This window comes from Anolis carolinensis, chromosome 1 (assembly GCF_035594765.1).
Source record: "Anolis carolinensis isolate JA03-04 chromosome 1, rAnoCar3.1.pri, whole genome shotgun sequence".
Taxonomy (NCBI): domain Eukaryota; kingdom Metazoa; phylum Chordata; class Lepidosauria; order Squamata; family Dactyloidae; genus Anolis; species Anolis carolinensis.
Genome location: NC_085841.1, coordinates 355,027,154 through 355,046,388, shown reverse-complemented (window position 1 = coordinate 355,046,388; position 19,235 = coordinate 355,027,154). Strand labels below are relative to the sequence as shown.

The 19,235-nt window shown below is 41.5% G+C and overlaps 1 protein-coding gene across 4 annotated transcripts; it reads left to right on the top strand.

Moving 5' to 3' along the window:
• The first annotated feature begins 823 nt into the window (after positions 1-823).
• On the top strand, positions 824-13,212 carry zbtb1 (zinc finger and BTB domain containing 1). 4 transcript variants are annotated; one of them, XM_062968570.1, is made up of 4 exons: positions 824-1,163; positions 5,461-5,530; positions 6,902-7,055; positions 10,731-13,212. In XM_062968570.1, the coding sequence occupies exon 4, from the start codon at positions 10,751-10,753 to the stop codon at positions 12,875-12,877; it is 2,127 nt and encodes a 708-aa protein (XP_062824640.1). In that variant the 5' UTR covers positions 824-1,163; positions 5,461-5,530; positions 6,902-7,055; positions 10,731-10,750; the 3' UTR covers positions 12,878-13,212. The 4 variants fall into 4 exon arrangements, with proteins under 4 accessions (XP_062824640.1, XP_062824639.1, XP_062824641.1 ...); XM_062968569.1 differs by lacking the exon at positions 5,461-5,530; XM_062968571.1 differs by lacking the exon at positions 824-1,163 and having other exon boundaries at positions 2,789-5,530.
• The last annotated feature ends 6,023 nt before the right edge of the window (positions 13,213-19,235 follow it).

The window sequence follows — 19,235 nt, the reverse complement described above, 5'->3', positions numbered from 1 at the left end:
ATGAGACTGGTCATGTGTGTGCGCATACATGTGTATGTGTAGAGCTATAAAAGCTATAAATCAGTTCTATAAAAGACTGTTTTATTAAATACAGTACTGTAAATACAGTAGAGTCTCGCTTATCTAACATAAATGGGACGGCAGAGCGTTGGATAAGCAAAAATGTTGGATAATAAGGAGGGATTATGGAAAAGCCTATTAAACATAAAATTACATTATGATTTTACAAATTACGCACCAAAACATGTCGACAGAAAAAGCAGTTCAGTGCAGGGTAATAGTAGTGTGTAGTAATTACTGTATTTACGAATTTAGCACCAAAACATCACAACGTATTGAAAAAAACTGACTACAAAAACATTGACTACTAAAAGGCAGACTGCGTTGGATAATCCAGAATGTTGGATTAGCAAGGGTTGGATAAGTGAGAGACTAGTGTATTGATTTTACAACTCCACAGAAAAAGCAGTTCAGTGCAGGGTAACATTGTGTAGTAATTACTGTATTTACGAATTTAGCACCAAAACATTGCAAGATTTACAACAAAAACATTGACTACGAAAAGGCAGACTGTGTTGGATAATACAGAACGTTGGATAAGCGAGACTCTCCACATTTGTGGTTTTGACTCTATAAGCCAGGCCTGGGCCAACTTGGGCCCTCCAGGTGTTTTGGACTTCAACTCCCACAATTCCTAACAGCCTACCGGCTGTTAGGAATTGTGGGAGTTGAAGTCCAAAACACCTGGAGGGCCCAAGTTGGCCCAGGCCTGTAAGATCCACTCTTAAGTGTCGCCTTTTCCAACATTGCATGGCATCATGCTCTCCTGCTTTTAATCCAGATGGTGAAAGTTGCCTTATCGTTTTGTCCCTGCGATGAGCCGCCTGGGTGGGCATGAGGCTTCGAGACTTGCCAAGCCCCTCCCTCCTTTTCCCAGCCAAGATGGGCCGAGGCAGTTCGGGCATTTGGCTCCGCAGGGAGAGAGGGAGGGGTCCGGCAGCGGGGCGCCCAGGCTGCTTCTGCGGCCGGAGAAGGAGCAGCAGCAGCGGGAGGAGGAGGAGGAAGAGGAAGAGGCGGAAGTCCTTTGTTGCTGCCGCCGCTGCAAAACGAGGAAGAGCGGGAGGCCGGAGCGAGGAGACAGACTCCCAGGAGCGCAGCAAAGGGTAAGCCATGGGGAGCGGGATCCCACGCTCTTTCCCAAGAAGGGATTTGTTTCCAACCTTTTCTGCTAAGGGTGCATCTAGTCTACACTGTAGAATTAATGCAGTTTGATGGCACTTTTAAACTGCTATGGAATCCTTGACAAGGGCAACTACAATTCCCATGAACCCACCAAGCGGTGTCAAAACACGCATGGATCCTGCAGTGGGGGAATGTGTCTTTGCATCCATGGCGGCGCAGGCAGCGTCGGCGCTATGGCGGGGAAGCCAGCGCTGTGCAACGCTCCTGCTTTCCGCCCTCTCCAAAAGCCAAGGCAGGCAGAGAGGGATTCCGAAGGGAGGGCACGGCTATCGCGAAGCCTTAGCCTCCGCCTCGCTGCTTCGCTTTGCCTCTCTCCTCCCCTGGAAGCCATGCGGTCGCCGCCATCGGCCTTTCCTTGCGGGAGAAGGCAGGCAAGCGGGCCGAGCGAGGAGGTGGGGGGAGCGCACCCTAGAGGCGTGAAAAGGTCGTGCAAGCTCAAAAGTTGGGCATCCTGAGGCCAAAATAATGCAGTGGGTTGCCGTGGATTTTCCGGCCTGTATAATAATACTGTAACAACTAGGAGCCTCCGGTGGAGTAGTGGGTTAAAGCCTTGTGACTTGAAGGTTGGGTTGCTGACCTGAAGGCTGCCAGGTTCGAATCCCACCCGGGGAGAGTGCGGATGAGCTCCCTCTATCAGCTCCAGCTCCATGCGGGGACATGAGAGAAGCCTCCCACAAGGATGTTAAAAACATCAAAAACATCTGGGCGCCCCCTGGGCAACGTCCTTGCAGACGGCCAATTCTCTCACTCCAGAAGTGACTCAAGTTGCTCCTGACACGAAAATAAATAAATAAAAATAACAACTTTATTTTATATTTATTTATTTACAACATTTTTACCCTGCCTTTCTCACCTGAGGGGACTCAAGGCGGCTTACAACACCCGGCAAGATTCAATGCCAAACAATCAATAAAATTGTGTTGTCGAAGGCTTTCATGGCCGGGATCACAGGGTTGTTGTATGTCTTTCGGGCTGTGTGGCCATGTTCCAGAAGTATTCTCTTCTGACGTTTCGCTCACATCTATGGCAGGCATCCTCACAACCTCTGAGGATGCCTGCCATAGATGTGGGCGAAAGGTCAGGAGAGAATATTTCTGGAACATGGCCACACAGCCCGAAAGACATACAACAACCCAATCAATAAAATTACAGGGTTGTTGTATGTCTTTCGGGCTGTGTGGCCATGTTCCAGAAGTATTCTCTTCTGACGTTTCGCTCACATCTATGGCAGGCATCCTCACAACCTCTGAGGATGCCTGCCATAGATGTGGGCGAAAGGTCAGGAGAGAATATTTCTGGAACATGGCCACACAGCCCGAAAGACATACAACAACCCAATCAATAAAATTACAGGGTTGTTGTATGTCTTTCGGGCTGTGTGGCCATGTTCCAGAAGTATTCTCTTCTGACGTTTCGCTCACATCTATGGCAGGCATCCTCACAACCTCTGAGGATGCCTGCCATAGATGTGGGCGAAAGGTCAGGAGAGAATATTTCTGGAACATGGCCACACAGCCCGAAAGACATACAACAACCCAATCAATAAAATTAACAACACATTTAAAACCATTAACAGTAATCAGTAAAAATACATTATACAAACATTAAAAAGCATTAAAAACATATAGATTACTTAATTTTATACCCCACCACCATTTCCCAAATGGGACTCGGGGCAGTTGAAACATGGGGCCAATTCCCATAAATATAATACAAATGATCCATCAAAGTAAAAACATAGGTAAAGTGAAAACAATAAAAGTAAAAATTAAAATATAACAGAAGAATATCAAACAGCTGCATGGCCATGTTCCAAAAGCATTTTTTCCCCAGACGTTTCGCTTGCATCTGTGGCAGGCATCTTCCGAGGTTGTGAGGTCTGTTGTAAACTAGGCAAATAAGGTTTATATATCTGGCATGTCCAGGGTGGGAGAAAGAACTCTATAAAAGTGTAAATCTTTTAATTGACCACCTTGATTAGCATTCAATAGCCTTTCAGCTTCAAGGTCTAGCTGCGTCCTGCCTGGGGGAATCCTTTGTTGGGAGGTATTAGGTAAAGATAAAAATTTTCCCCTGACGTTAAGTCCAGTCGTGACCAACTCTGGGGGTTGGTGCTCATCTCCATTTCTAAGCCGAAGAGCCGGCATTGTCCGTAGACACGTCCAAGGTCATGTGGCCGGCATGACTGCATGGAGTGCCGTTACCTTCCCGCTGGAGTGGTACCTATTGATCTACTCACATTTGCATGTTTTCGAACTGCTAGGTTGGCAGGAGCTGGGGCTAACAGCGGGCGCTCATTCCACTCCTGGGATTTGAACCTGGGACTTTTTGGTCAGCAAGTTCAAGGTTGGTATTAGCTGGCCCTTATTGATTCATGCCTGGAATTCCCCTGTTTTCTTTAGTGTTGTTCTTTATTTACTGTCCTGATTTTAGAATTTTTTAAATACCGGTAGCCAGATTTTGTTCATTTCCATGGTTTCCTCCTTTCCGTTGAAATTGTCACATGCTTGTGGATTTCAGTGGCTTCTCTGTGTAGTCTGACATGGTGATTCTTAGAGTGATCCAGCATTTTGGTGTTCCCAAATAATATGATGTGTCCAGGTTGGTTCACAGCAAATAAAGAACACCACTTGAAAAACAGAGGAATTCCAGATAGGAATCAATCAGGGCCAGTTAACACCTCCCAACAAAGGATTCCACCAGGCAGTAAGTAGTCAGGCCTTGAAGCTGAAAGGCTATTCAATGCTAATCAGGTTGGCAAGTTGCAATATTCACACCTGCCTCAGACAAGAGTTCTTTCTCCCACCCTGGACTTTCCACTTGCCTAGCTTCCAACAGGACTCACAACCTCAGAGGATGCCTGCCATAGATGTGGATGAAATGTTAGAAGAGAATGCATCCGGAACATGGCCATACAGCCTGGAAAGCTCACCGCAGCCCAGTGATTCTGACCATGAAAGCCTTTGATAACGCATCAAAGTAATGTAGTTTGGCATCCACTTGAACTGCCATGGCTCGAGGCTACGGAATTACAGGAGTTGTAATTTCACAAGGGCTTCAGCCTTTCCTGCCAAACAGAGCTGGTGCCTCACCAAACTACCACTCCCATGGTTCCATAATATTGAGCCATGGCAGTTAGTGGTACCAAACCACAGTAGGTTGACAATTGTAAACCCACTAACAGACCCACTTAGAAAAGCCAACAAAGGCCACGTTCAGCAAAGGAACAAGAGGGATCCTCTCACCTTTGCAGGAGTGTACCGTATACCATGCAGCTGTGGACAAGTTTACATATGGGCCACCAACCGCAGCATCCAAACACAAATCAAGGAACATGAAAGACACTGCAGACTAGTTCAATAAAGAGAAATCAACCATAGCAGAGCACTTGATGAACCAATCTGGCCACAACATATTATTTGAGAACACAGAAATGCTGGACCACTCTGACAACCAACATGTCAGACTACACAGAAAAGCCATTGATATCCACAGAGATTCCCCCAGGCATGAAGCAGTCAGGCTTTCAAGCTGCAAGGCTATTCAGTGCTAATCAAGCTGTCCAATGGCAACATTCACACTTGCTTCAGGTAGACAAGAGTTCTTTTTCCCACCCTGAACATTTCACAGATATATAAACCGCACTTGCCTAGTTTCCAACAAACCTCACAACCTCTGAGGATGCCTGCCATAGATGTGGGTGAAACGTTTTCTGTTCCTGGTCTGAAAGTGTTATTTCCTGTTTAATTGTATGGTACTTACTTTGATAATAGTTGTTATACTCCAGAAACCTTGTTTTTGTGGCTGAGGGTAGTATTATTATTTCCTTCAGTCTAGGCACTTCATTTGTAATTTTCCTTAATGAAAATATGCTATTTTAAAACATCAAAAACAAAGTTTTTGTAGATTAATAAACTTGTTCCATATTTTTATGATAGTACCAATTAGGAAATGACATTTATAATCCAGGAACAATAATCATATTACATAGTGTTGTCAGTCCAGTTATTGTTTGATTTAATTCTCCTTTTAATATTCCAAACATAATTTTATTTCAAACCAAATTAGCCAACAATGCAGTCGGCCCTACACATCCATGGATTCTGCATCCATGAATTCAACCATCAACAACTTGAAAATATGTTTTAAAAATCCAAAAAAGTAAACTTTGATTTTCCCTTTTTATGTATAGTATGCTGTTTTACTACACCATTATAGATAACGGGAGCTGAACATCTATGGGTTTCTGTATTCACAAGGGATCCTGGAACCAAACCAAGGGCTAATGGTACACATTATGTTCCTAACTTTCAGTCTGTAAATGTGTAACTTTTTTTCAAATTTTCTGGGTTTTCCTCATATAAATCTCGGAATTTTTTTTTCTTTTTCATGGCATCTGAATTTCTGGAAACTTTATATCACTAGTTTGGTCACTTTTGACATGGTAACACAGCAGAATTCACTTATGCTCACTTATGGGAGATGTGTCCTGTTCTGCATAAGACATCATTCTAGCTATGCTTTTTCCTTATTAGTAGTAAGAAAGGAAAAGGATGGATGTGTCTAGAGCATTGATTTGTGCTCAGTACAACAGCATTTTCTTCTATTGGAGGGCCTCTGCCTTATGAGCATTACCTTTACTGATCTATTGGGGTTTATTTGCATCAGGCATCAAGCAAGTGAAAGTCCATTTCATCTTGGCACTACTTGCATAATATTCAAAAATGTTGGCAATAGTGAAGAGGAGAAAGGCAAAGATGCTTGAGGACCTGATAGTGCGAGCCTCCCATAATGTAAGCTTTAGCTGCTGTCCTGCGATGGCGACCTTATCTAACCTAATCCTTTTGTCCGCAAAGAATCATTGTGTCCCAGGTTTTAATCCAGAAACAGGTCTGTGTGAACTATCGGACATTTGGAAAAAAATAAAAAATAACCCTATTCACCTGAAGCAACTGCATCCATGATATCCTGTCTCTTTCAGCTGCTGAGATTAAGCATCTGTTTTCCTTTTCAGAATGAGTATTCGTTCAATTTTCCCCAAATGTTATCTCAGTGGGCCTCTTGATGGTATTCCTGGTCTGCAGAGGGTATCTCAAGCCTGAGAAATCTTTCCAGTACAGTCTTGACACATTAGGCCAGGCAGAGCCATAATGCTGAAGGAGCTGTGGGAATATCATGGCAGGAGGTCCATCTTAAAATGGTCTCCAGCAGAGAGCTTTTTGCATAAGTGGGTGAAGAGGCAAATGGCTGGAGATGGAGGATGGGTCCAGAAATAGGAAAGGAGCACAAGCATGCATTGTCAATAGATAATGAGGGTGAAGATCACTTTACTTCTCCCAAAGAAGTTTCTCATTGAGCAAATTAATTTCTCCTCACTTCTTTCTCACCACATTGGACGCATGTACGACTGTACCATGGTGCTTTTCTTCCAGCACTGTTCTGCCGAACTGTTGCAAACCGATATAGCTGGTGATGTCATGAGCAGCATGTGAACTGAAGCCACTGGCTCTGCTGCTGCTTAGGCAACCACTGCGGAAGGGAAAATAGGAGAGGCTGGGAATCTTACTCAGCTTCAGATGCCTGTGTTCTTTGTACATTTCCAGCACTGAAGTTGGTTTCTGTGCCACCGATTTTGATTTGCTTGTCTGTGTGTTCACAGAAGCCTTCTGTTCCAAGGCCAGGGAAGGAAGACTGCCACTGTGTCCAACTCATGATCAGAAGGACGTTACAAAGTGGAAGAGTTGCAGAAGGAGCCTGCGAGGATGTTAACAAAGTTCAGAAAGCAAGTCAGATGAAACAGCTGCAGGAACTGGGTACGTTGTTTGCTTGGATTGTTTTCTTAAGTGGTTTTGGGACTTGCAGTGGTATCTTTGATATATCTGGTGTGAGACACGTTCCCTCTCTCCCACTGGCACACTGTAGAGAGGGGTGTTTGTCCATTTGGAGGGTGGAAATGGATGTGGGTCAGTACATGAAGACTCCTTCTGCAGGGCAGGGAAGTTAGATGAACTGCTGTAGTCCATTGGCTCTGGGCCAAGATAGATGGCATGCAGATCTTTGATTAGCACTCCTGTGGTTTGTTAAAACATAAAAGCACTCACTGAAGGAGAGTGGTATTTTAGTGGTCTGGCGCCAAGGTGGGGATGCCATTTAACCTTTTTCTTTTTTGACAGTTTCCGATCAATCACACCACATGCTTTCCTAGGCATTGGCTCCTACTAACGGGAAAGAAAGGCATACTGCAGAAATGAAATTGTAGACATCTTTCAGGAGTATGTTATCTGTGTATTACAAAGCAGTGGCCTGTGCACTAGGTGGCCCTTGAGGCCCCTTCCAATTCAGTGAAGTGAAATGCTGCTTTGAAAGAACCCTTCAAATCTAGAAAATGGCATTTAGGAAAAGAGAATGGCAGGATCTAGGAAGTAGAAGATGCCACAAGGGCCATCTAGTCCACCTGAGTACTATATTCTTTCAGAACTGCAGCACTTCTGAAAGATGTCCACCCAACCTCTCTTTAAAGACATCCAGAGAAGGAGTTACCTACCTGCCGAGGCAATCTATCTTAATTTTGAACATTTATGTTAAAAGTTACCCCCAATGTTGAGATCAGAAGGATGTTTTTCTAGTAATTTGTAACTGTCAGTTTGTATCCTAGTAATTTAAATGAACACACACAGACGTCAATACTGCCTTTCCTAGTACAGTCTCCTCATCCCCTGATCTCCAAATCTTTGGTGGCAGCATTTAAATGATCAGGAAATCTGAACACAGATCTTCTGAGTTTGTTGTTGCCCACAAAGCCTAAGCTATGTATCAGGAAATCTGTGGTTGAATGCAGGCCTCTTTCAGCATCTCACAGTAGGGCCTTTGTGAAGTTTGTCTCTCTCAATCCATCAGCCTATTTCCCAGAGCCATCAGTGCATGTATAGAGCATCATTGTGATGTAAAGCAGTTAACAAAGTAGTACAGAGCTTTTCAGAGTGTTTATACAGCACTAGACTACAGTGCTGTATAAATGCTAGGGAGTATTCAACTCAGTAGGTGAGGAGAAAAGATATTTTCTGTAGGAATTCATAAGATGAAATGTATTTTCCCCTACGCAATGCATAACTGAAGTACAGTATGGCCAAGAGGACAGAGACTTGAGCATGGTCCACAGGTCCAAATCTCCCTGCAGCCATAAAACTTCCTGGGTACAGTTATTCTTGCTCAGCCTAACCTAACTCTCAGTATGTTCTACAAGCCCATTCCATCTTGACAGCTGCTCTGGTTTAAGCAGTCTGAAGGTAAGGCGGAATACAAATATGATGAGTAAACTTTAAAAATGATGGTGGTGTTTCTCACAATTGGAGGGAGAAGAGATGGGATGCGAGCACAAACAAAAACATTAATGCACATCTCATTTGAAGTACCCCATATACAGTTACAGTTTAGGATTTCCCAAAATTTGGATTGCCCACGGGACCAATACAAATAAGTTTTGATTATCTACTAGCTCCATGTTAGCTTTAAAAAGCAGTATTACACCCTGTGTGTATGTGCTTTCATAGCCGGGTGGAAGCACGTTGCTCCATTTGTGTCAGCTTACTAGTAATATTAGACCAGGTTTATTATAGGTCACTTGCCTGAGCCTAGTTCGTATATGAACTTTTTGTTTAATTTATTTTCGGTCTGTGTGAACCTAATGACCAGGCCTTTCAAAAGATTCTCCTCAGCCTTGTTTTTGCAGCAGACCAGCTCTTTCATTACTAGACATCAGAAGGTTTGCAGTAGCCCTATCCATTTTGGCAGCGAGCCTACCTATTTTGGAGACGGTGAAGATATCACATCATGGTACGGGTGGAGCTTCAGCCACGTGGCCTAGTTTCTAAATAAGGAATTCCCTGCATCCCTTTTTTTGGGCAAAGATTGAATTGAGAAACTGAGAAGGTTGGCAAAAGATTTTGTTAGCACAAAAGCTAAGGTCTAAGTCCCAGGAGTAAGTTTGCCTGTTCTGTTAATTATAATTAGGACACATAACCACAGGCTTATGCTCTTCCTTTTCCAGTCTTACTTCTGCAGATTCCTTCCCCCATTTTCTTTTCTTTCCTCCCTTCCCACACCATTGTTAGCATTAGATCTGTGCTGATCTTAACTACTCTGTAGCTCCATGACAGTGTGAGTCAGTCTCATGTTGTGGTTTGAGTGTTGGACTAGGACTCTGGGAAACCAGGGTTCAAGTCTTTGCTGAGCCATGGAAACTTACTCTATAAACTTAGGCAATCATATTCTCTCATTCTGAGAAGAAGACAATAGCACAACCCCCCTCAACCACATATTGCCAAGAAAACAAATGGCAAGAGAGTGACTTGCCCAGGTCACCTGTGCTTTCCATTGACATTTGGGGGGGGGGGGGGGTGTCGAACCATAGTCTCCCAGTGTCTTAGTCCAACACTATGCCATGATAGGGTGCCATGAGGTGGCATTGGTGCTTTCTCTCCTCTGTGGAATGACCCTCAGTTTATCCTCTGGTCATATACAATTTTTTACTCTCAAACTTGCCCTCAATGTACAGTATACATTAGTGTATACAGTTTGTTACAATAGGTTGTTCTAGCTATAATGCAGTTTGGTAACTAACCATTTTGTGGTGGGAGAAGTGTTACCCTCATTTAAATCTGTAATATCCAAAAATTCAGCACTTATTTGTTTGTCATATCTCAGGAGAGGTAATGATGTTGCCAGCTGTAGAGTAATTAAAACCCTAATGTTGCCTGCTTAGCCAGAAAAACAAGATGCCTACAGATATTTCAGATATATGGTGTAGTTCAAGTAGGCAAACATGCCTGCCTTGAGCTCTGTTGGTGCCAGCATTTCACTGCAACTTTACTGCCCAAATCATCTTCAGAAGCACTATTGCTGTCGCAGTTATTTAGAATGCACAGGCACACAGAAACATAAACACACTAGGTGGAGATCCAAGATAGCCAAGATCTTGTGCACCTCAAGTATAAAGGGGAATACAGTTGGTACATCAGTCTCTGTGATAGATTGGTACAATGAGACCTTTGGACTGACCAGGCCTAGTGTTGAGAACCTGATCTTCTGAATTGCTTAATTGACATAAGTATACTCCATTGCTTATTAACTTCAGTTCAAGCTCCTAATAACTTTAGTTCTGAACATATTTGTCTCAGGGCAAAGCTGTAATAGGTGCTAAGAGACTTGTAGAGAGCAGAGGCCTATTCTTTGACATCCAGTGTATTAGATGAGTCCCCAAAAAAGTCAAACACCCAGAGCCAGCTTTCCCCAGCCTTGCTTTAGACTCTTTCCTCATCATCCCTAGAGTAACAGACTGGAGAGACAGTAAATCCTCTTACTCCAAATTTCCAATAATTTCCTTGGATCAAGCATGTGTATAGTGACTGATTAGACCTATGTTCAGGCTATTCTTGTTTTTAAGACAAAGGTGTTAACTGACTTTTCTTCTCCCTCTTCTGTTTACACAGAGCTGTGATTCAAACACAAGATGGCAAGGACAAGTCATAGCAACTATGTTCTTCAGCAGCTCAACAACCAAAGAGAGTGGGGATTCCTCTGTGACTGCTGCATTGCAATTGACGATATCTACTTTCAGGCGCACAAAGCAGTCTTGGCTGCCTGCAGTTCTTACTTTAGGATGTTTTTCATGAGCCAACAGCACAGCACAGCACAGCTCAATCTCAGCAACATGAAGATTACAGCTGAATGCTTTGATCTCATTTTACAGTTTATGTACTTAGGGAAAATCATGACAGCCCCAGCCAACTTTGATCAGTTTAAAGTGGCCATGAATTCCCTTCAGCTCTATAATGTGCCAGAATGTTTAGAAGATATACAAGATGCAAACTCCTCTGGGTTGCAGTGTTCCTCTTCCGCTTCTAGCACCCAAAATAGCAAAATGATTTTTGGCGTCCGGATGTACGAAGACACGTTGGCTAGAAACGGGAGTGAAGCAAACAGGTGGAGTGTTGAGCCTCCAAGTTCAACTGTGAGCACCTCCCAGAGCAGGGAGGTGGATGAGGAACCCTTGCAGCTGAGCAGTTTATCTGAGCAGTCCTTGGAAAGCTGCAAAAGGAGTACTGTGCCCAAGCTCCCAAGCACCAAAGACCGAGTATCCAATTCACGGCGCTTTGGAAGAAGTTTTACATGTGATGGCTGTGGCTTCAGCTTCAGCTGCGAGCGGCTGTTAGATGAGCACATCACTTCATGTACTAACAGGCATTCGTATCAGAATGTCAAATATTACGGGGCTGAAACAAAAGACAACAGTGAGGGGGACTCAGCTCTTATGATGTCATCTTCCCAGTTGGAAAAATACAAAGCAGATGGAGACCATGCTACAGACAGGTCGTCATCCCCAGCATCAAATGTAACAAGTGGGAAAGGCAGCAGTCTTACTATGGAGCAGTTAGGCGAAGAACGAAGCCGAGCCAGTGAGAGGAAAAGGATTATTGTTAAAATGGAGCCAGATGACCACCCAGTGGATGGCCTGAAAGAGTTCAATGTTATAAAAGTGACAGATGGCAATGATTCCACCGACAATGATGACCTAGATGATGACGAACCAGTCTATAGGTATTACATTGAGGAAGAGGTGAATGAAAGCAGACGTGTTAGGAAAGCTCTCTTAAAACCGCACATGCCTATTGATGGAGGGACTAGAAAATATTTTAGAAGTGCCAAGAACCTTAACAATAAAGTGAATGTAGTCAAGGAAGTGACAGAACATGCGTCCTGCGAACTGTGTGGGTTGACAATCACAGAAGAAGACCTGTCTTCTCATTACTTATCCAAACACATAGAAAATATATGTGCCTGTGGGAAATGTGGCCAGATATTAGTCAAAGGACGACAGCTGCAGGATCATGCCCAGAATTGTGGAGAGCCCCAAGACTTAACCACGAATGGCATACGAAATGCAGAGGAGAAAATTGACCCAGAAGAGAGCCCTGAGGAACAAGCTGAAAACCAAGAGATGATGTATGTTGAGATGCTGGATGAGTTTGGGGACAGCCATTTCCAGATGAACAGTCTCCCAAAAAAACAACTCTACAGGGATTCAGCATGCCCTTTCCGATGTCCTAACTGTGGCCTTCGTTTTGAAACAGAAAACTTGGTGGTTGAACACATGTCCAGTTGCCTGGACCAAGATCTGTTTAAGAATTCCATTTTGGAAGAGAATGAAAGGGACCATCGCCGCAAACATTTCTGCAGTCTCTGTGGGAAAGGCTTTTATCAGCGTTGTCATTTGCGGGAACATTATACTGTGCACACCAAGGAAAAACAGTTTGTTTGTCAGACTTGTGGCAAGCAGTTCCTAAGAGAACGCCAACTGCGCCTTCACAATGATATGCACAAAGGCATGGCCAGGTATGTCTGCTCCATTTGCGACCAAGGAAACTTCCGAAAGCACGATCATGTCCGGCACATGATATCCCATCTATCTGCTGGAGAGACAATATGCCAGGTCTGCTTTCAGATTTTCCCAAATAATGAACAACTTGAGCAGCACATGGATGTTCACTTGTACACATGTGGTGTTTGTGGTGCCAAATTTAACTTGAGGAAAGACATGAGATCGCACTATAATGCCAAACATTTGAAAAGAACATGAGCACATAAGCCTTGTGGACATAAACTAAAACAAGAAGGAACACCAAAGCAAGCAATAGTGCATAAAGAAAATGAATTGTCCTGTTCAACATGACTGGGGTGTTAAAAGAGCCTTTAAATCACATCCATCTTCATTTAAGGTCTTAAAGTATATAAAGTATATACATACTGCTTTAAAACACCAAATGTTTAATTATTGCATTTTTTACTCTTGCCAGTTTCTGTTTCTGATTTTTTTCTTGATGCTCTCTTAAATCATTACTCTGCACTGTAGATTATAACAGTACACTGTAGTATTCAAGGCACTAGCTTCTATTAAACAGCTTCACATCAGTATAGGATGTCTACTTCGTATGTCCATGTCAATGTTCTTCACGTAGAAAGGTTGATTATATGCTTTTTATTATATGAAGGGATCAGACTGATGTCAAGAAATAATAATTGTCCACATTACTATATGTGACAACCCTTTAAGCTTGGCATTAATTTCCTCCATATTGAGATAAAGAGGCAGAGGCTGAGAAATAATGTTTTGCCCGGCACTACAAAATTTGAACCAGGATCTTATACCAATAGACTACAATCCTGTGCTAATTTCCTTTGGAGTTGGCTCTACTGAACACATGGGATTTGTATCCCAATGAGCATTTATAATATTTTGCAGTTAATACCATCTCAGTGTAGAAAGGGCAGTGAATTTGGATTGCAAGCCTATATACTTGGAAGCAAGTCCCATTTAATTAAAAGAAAATGACAAAAAATAAAATGAGATGTGATTTATTCAATTAAAGATGCATTCTGTTTGTCCAGATTTTACTCTGTTTTAAAACATTACGTCATTAGGAACATCCCAGAAACACCTCTGCAAATGAATTCACAGGCAAACCAGGTGCATCTACACTCTAATGAAGTTTAACACCATTTAAACTACCATGACTCAATTGTATGGAATCATGGAAGTGGTGGTTTTGCAAGGTCTTTAGCCTGCTCTACCAAACTGCATTAATAAGTGTACCCTTTGTAACATATATAGATTTTTGTCACCCAACTTTTTGATTCTTACCTTGCATTTAGCAAAGAAAAAAATGAATATAACCTATGTAAGATCAATTAATATAGCAGTTAAGGAAAATAAGAGCATCTACATGATGATATGCCAATTCTGTGGATGCACATTTGGGACAAGGCCCTGCTGAACTAAGGTTCATTTGTAAGTAAACCTGCATGGGATCAGGTTGCAAAAATTCACATGACGACATGGGCAGACTTCAGGCTCAAATGGTCTACTTTCCTGTTTTCTAGAACTACAAAGCCCACTTGTTAAAGCATGGTTGACCAATTTTCTGGGGAAGTGAACTGTATGCTCTCCATGCCCCTCAGTGATCCAAATGTAGTCTTTGGAGGAGGACTTGTGCCCAAAGAAACGGCCACAAAGTTCTACATGGACCAACCACAGAGTAGGTTTCCCCATCTTTTCAGGGGCAGTGCCGCCCTGCTCAATCCACAAGCTGTCCAATGAATGGGTTAAATTGCTCGTCTGTCCCAGGAATCGCATTCAATTCCACTAGAACCTCCATCTCACAAGTCTCGGACAGCTACTTTACCTGATAAAAGGAAAATGTTTTGAATCAAAGAGTAATAGAACTACATCTATAGTTAAGTGTCTAATAAGACTAAAACCTAGACATGAAACTCAGCATAAATATAAAGGGGACCCTTTTTAAATTATAACCTGTTATTGGCCAGAAAGATAAATAAATGGATGCAAAAGCATTGTGGATGTATCATGAGAAGACATGACTTATTAGAAAAGACGTGAATGCTTGTCAAGATAGAAAGCAGTAGAAAAAAGAATGGGCCAAATCTGTTGACTTTTTTTAAAAAAACAACTTTATATTACAAATAGAAAGGTCTAGTCATGTTCAAAAATAATGGATCCTGGAATCTTTTTTTTCCAAAAAGAAGGGAAAAGGTAATTTGAGATATATTGTTTAATTCTGTCATTACTATTATTCATTACTAATAATTAAGTTTACATTTTTAAAATATGGTATATTTGAGCTTAGAAAACACTACATTAGCTCAGTCATTCTTATTGCAAGCCTTATTCAAAGCTAGATGTTTATTAAAGTTTGCAGATGGGTTGTGGGCATGAAACCAAACAGTGGTACAGTAGAGTAATTTTTAGATCCTAAACTTTGTGGAATGTCAATTTCTGGAAAAGCCATCTTGCATATCTTCATTGCATGTAACTCATAGGAGTTGAGAGGAGAAAATGTTATGAAAAGTTATGCATCACCTTGGCTTGAAAATGATGCAGAATGTAAGAAAACCTAGTTTTTGGTTTCCTAACTAGATGTGAAAATAGTGTTTCTAGATGAGGAATCAACTTTGTGTGTGTGTGGTTGGTCCACCATAAAATTTTATTAGTAGGAAATTGTGCTGCCAGAAATTGAGGGAGTCTTAATATGGAAATGTAGAAGGAGGTCTCCTCACTTCAATTGTAGATTTATTTCCAGGCTGTACCACTTTAAACTGTAGGCAGCAGTTAGCAACAACTTAATTCTCCTTTATTTTTTAAAAACAATTATCTGTGCAAAGAAAAATAGCATGAGGAAGAAAGTCTAAGGGATGGAGGGAGACTCAGAAGGACAGTAAGAATGATAGGACAAGTTTTATATTTCAGAATACTAAACACAGTATGTCCTTCAATGTAGGCCAAATGTCTCTATGAAAATCAGAAACTGGTTAAAACACCAGAATAGGATGCACTGGTTGGTGGACTAGTAATTGACTGCCGGGCCCTGATGGATTTCCAGAAAAGGGAAAAACAACAGCAGACAGAAAGCCCAAATATGGTACCAGTTCCATGCACACTGAGAAAAAAAAATTGTCAGTCCTCCACATCTGATAGCATGGGATGCCTATGGCACACTAGCTTCACTGTATTATGGCATATTTTGGAAAAGTGGAGACAGAATCTCAGGAAGTGGGAAAGTGCTCACTGTACCATCTACCAGCCCCTCCTTTGTCCTTTAGCTTGTAAATGCATGACAAGCTGTGTTTAATTTTATGTTGCAGAAATCGTCATCCTATTACCATTAAATTGCTTTCTTTAAATATAAGAGCTCCATCTGGTGGCTAGTTTAAAATATGCATGTCCTATTTGAACTTTTTTTTTCGTGTCAGGAGCGAATTAAGAAACTGCAATTTGAACTGAAATAGTGATTTTGTTGCCCTAGAGGACAGATCCAACTTCCATAGAGAAGCATGTGGCAGCTGTCATGCTAAAACAACTACTAATGACCACATAACAGATATCATGGAAATATTGGTCTGTCCACATATCACAACTGAGATAACAGCCAGCTGCATTTTTACATTGGATTTTTAAGGTATTTTCACCTTTTCTGTTGGGAAAAAAGCTGGAAAGTGTCCAGAGGAGAGTGACTAAAATTATTAAGGGTCTGGAGAACAAGCCCTATGAGGAGCGGCTTAAAGAGCTGGGCATGTTTAGCCTGTAGAAGAGAAGGCTGAGAGGAGACATGATAGCCATGTATAAATATGTGAAGGGAAGTCATAGGGAGGAGAGCACAAGCTTGTTTTCTGCTGCCCTGGAGACTAGGACGCAATGGAACAATGGCTTCAAACTACAGGAAAGGGGATTCCACCTGAACATCAGGAAGAACTTCCTCACTGTGAGAGCTGTTCGACAGTGGAACTCTTTGTCCCAGAGTGTGGTGGAGGCTCCTTTGGAGGCTTTTAAGCAGAGGCTGGGTGGCCATTGTTGGGAGTGCTTTAATGTGACTTTCCTGCTTCTTTGGATTGGATGGCCCGTGAGGTCCCTTCTGACTCTATGATTCTATAATTCTTTCACAAAAGAAAGAAAAAAAGAGAAAGGCAAATACAGATGAAAGGAGCCACTGTCAGTCAAGAAGCAACTGTCTAACATTCACATCCTCTTCCATACTTTACTGGTAAGTGCAGTTTGGGAGACTTTCACAGTCTTTTCACTGTCCTAAAATAGGGGTTAAATATCTATCTGCTACGAATGTGTAACAGTATATTATGCATTTATAATTGCCAAAGAGGATCCAGGCTTTTATTAAATTTAAATAAATTCTCTATCACAGCCCAGCCCACAAGGGTTGGAAGGTTATGATCAAAGAAAAGCAGTTAAAAGTGAACAAAGATCAAACATTTTAAACACTCTTTAAATGCTTTTAAAGGAATCTAAAAACAATGCAAAATATCATTCAAAAATTAGAACAGGGCAATTTGAAATGTTAAAGGCCGTACAGAATAACATTATCTGTGTTGTTTTCTTCTTTGTCCTCTGTATAATGCAGATGGCACTTTATATGACCCTTTCCTTATCCCCCCCCCCCTTTAAGGGACAATAACTGCACTAATAGTGCCACATCTGTGCTGACTTCATGAGCAGTTAATCACTCATGGTCACCCTAAGCAAAATCTTTGTTTTGGCTCTTTTGCCCTTCTCCCACTCCCAGTTCACCCAGACCAGGAGGAAATGTAATGCAAGCAAAGCCCTTCAGAGTCCTATCAGGGAGCATTTATTTCCTTACAACAATATGAATTCCTGCATAACAAGTATCCAAGAACTCCACTCTTTTACATTCTGCCAAAAATTCATAAAGGCATCACTCCCCCTCCTGGTAGACCTATAGCTTCCAGTACATCTTCAATTTTAGAACCTTTGGCACAATTTGTAGACTACCATTTGCAACCATTTGTTTCTAAGATGCAATCCTACATGAAAGATACTACACATTTTATCAATATTGTAGAATCCTTGACAATACCCACCAGTTCCATATTTGTGAAAATGGATATTTCATCACTATATACTAATATTCTGCTTGTTCAAGCGAGAACAGTTATCAAAGAGCTACTTGACACCCATGATTTCCCAGCACCACCTACACATTTTTTTATCGATCTTCTAGACATTGTCCTAGAAAATAACTATTTTAGATTTAGATCACAATTTTATTTACAGATTTTTGGGGTTGCAATGGGCAGCCCTTTGGCCCCTATCACAAGCAAATCTTTTCGTAGCCAAATTGTAGAAATCTGGATTCTAAACAAAGAAAAAAATATTGCTTTACCAGAAATCATTTACTATGGCAGATACCTCGATGACATTTTTTGGTATGTAAAACAGAAGCAACAGCTACACTATTCAGTCAATGGGTAAACACATTACGCAAACATATTAAATTTACTAGTCACAGCAATCCATATAAAATTAATTTCCTAGATGTCACCTTGTATACAACACAAGATGAATTAAGGGTTTATCCTAGGGATAAGAATTCCATCATGCACTATACTAGTTTCCACCATCACAAATTGAAAACAAATCTGCCCTTTTCACAACTCATGCGACTAAAACGCATCACTAGCTCTCTGAAGGATTTTGAATTGGAAGTACCTTTAAGAGAAAATTCAAAGATAGAGGATATCCGTCCAAAGTCTTGAATACAGCCATCCGAAAAGTTAATCATATAGATAGAGCTCTCCTTCTAAGAAACTCTCAAAAAACACCTCCCAATAGGATAATTTGGCCACTTACACTTCCACAACTCTCCTCCGACATCTATAAAATAGTCAAGAAACACTGGCACATGATCAAGGATATCCCAGGCTGCCAAAATACACCTATGGTGGCATATAAATGTACCAAAAATTTAAAAGATATGTTAATTAGATCAGATTTTATTCTGCCAATTTCTCAGAACCTAACCTTAGAGGGCACACCTTTTGTGTCATTGTGAATGTTGCTTCCAGTCTTTGAAAACCAAACAGTTTACACACCCAACTTTGAGGATCACTATATCCCTAAACAGCTTTACCACATGAGCAACAAAGTTGTGTACGTCATTCAATGCCCATGCAATTTATTTTACATCGGAATGACAACTAGACCTGTTAGGAGCAGAATCTTGGAACACCAATCTCGTATAAGAAACAAATTTAATCACAACATTTTATATTCCCATTTTTTGGAAAAAGGACACACATTTTCTAGTTTCAGATTTTGTATCTTAGAAAAATTCATACTAAGCCTCATATGAACATAAAAAGTTTTCTCTTGCAAAGAGAGGCCTTTTGGATTTTTAAGTTAAATACAGTTTCTCCCACTGGTCTTAATGACAGATTAGACTTCAGCTGCTTTTTGAAATAAACCCTTAATCTTAACCTTTCCTGCCTAGAAATCACACATCAGCTGTATTCCATAACAAGCTCGGGCCATAAATACTTTCCTTTTTGAGATTATGTTGCTACCATTTTGAAAGCCTTCTGTATCTGTAGAGCTGTTCCTCATTAGAAACGCG

What these genes read in the sequence shown, in the direction of transcription:
- zbtb1 (XM_062968569.1), top strand. Translation starts at nt 10,751, where the DNA reads ATGGCAAGGACAAGTCATAGCAACTATGTTCTTCAGCAGCTCAACAAC.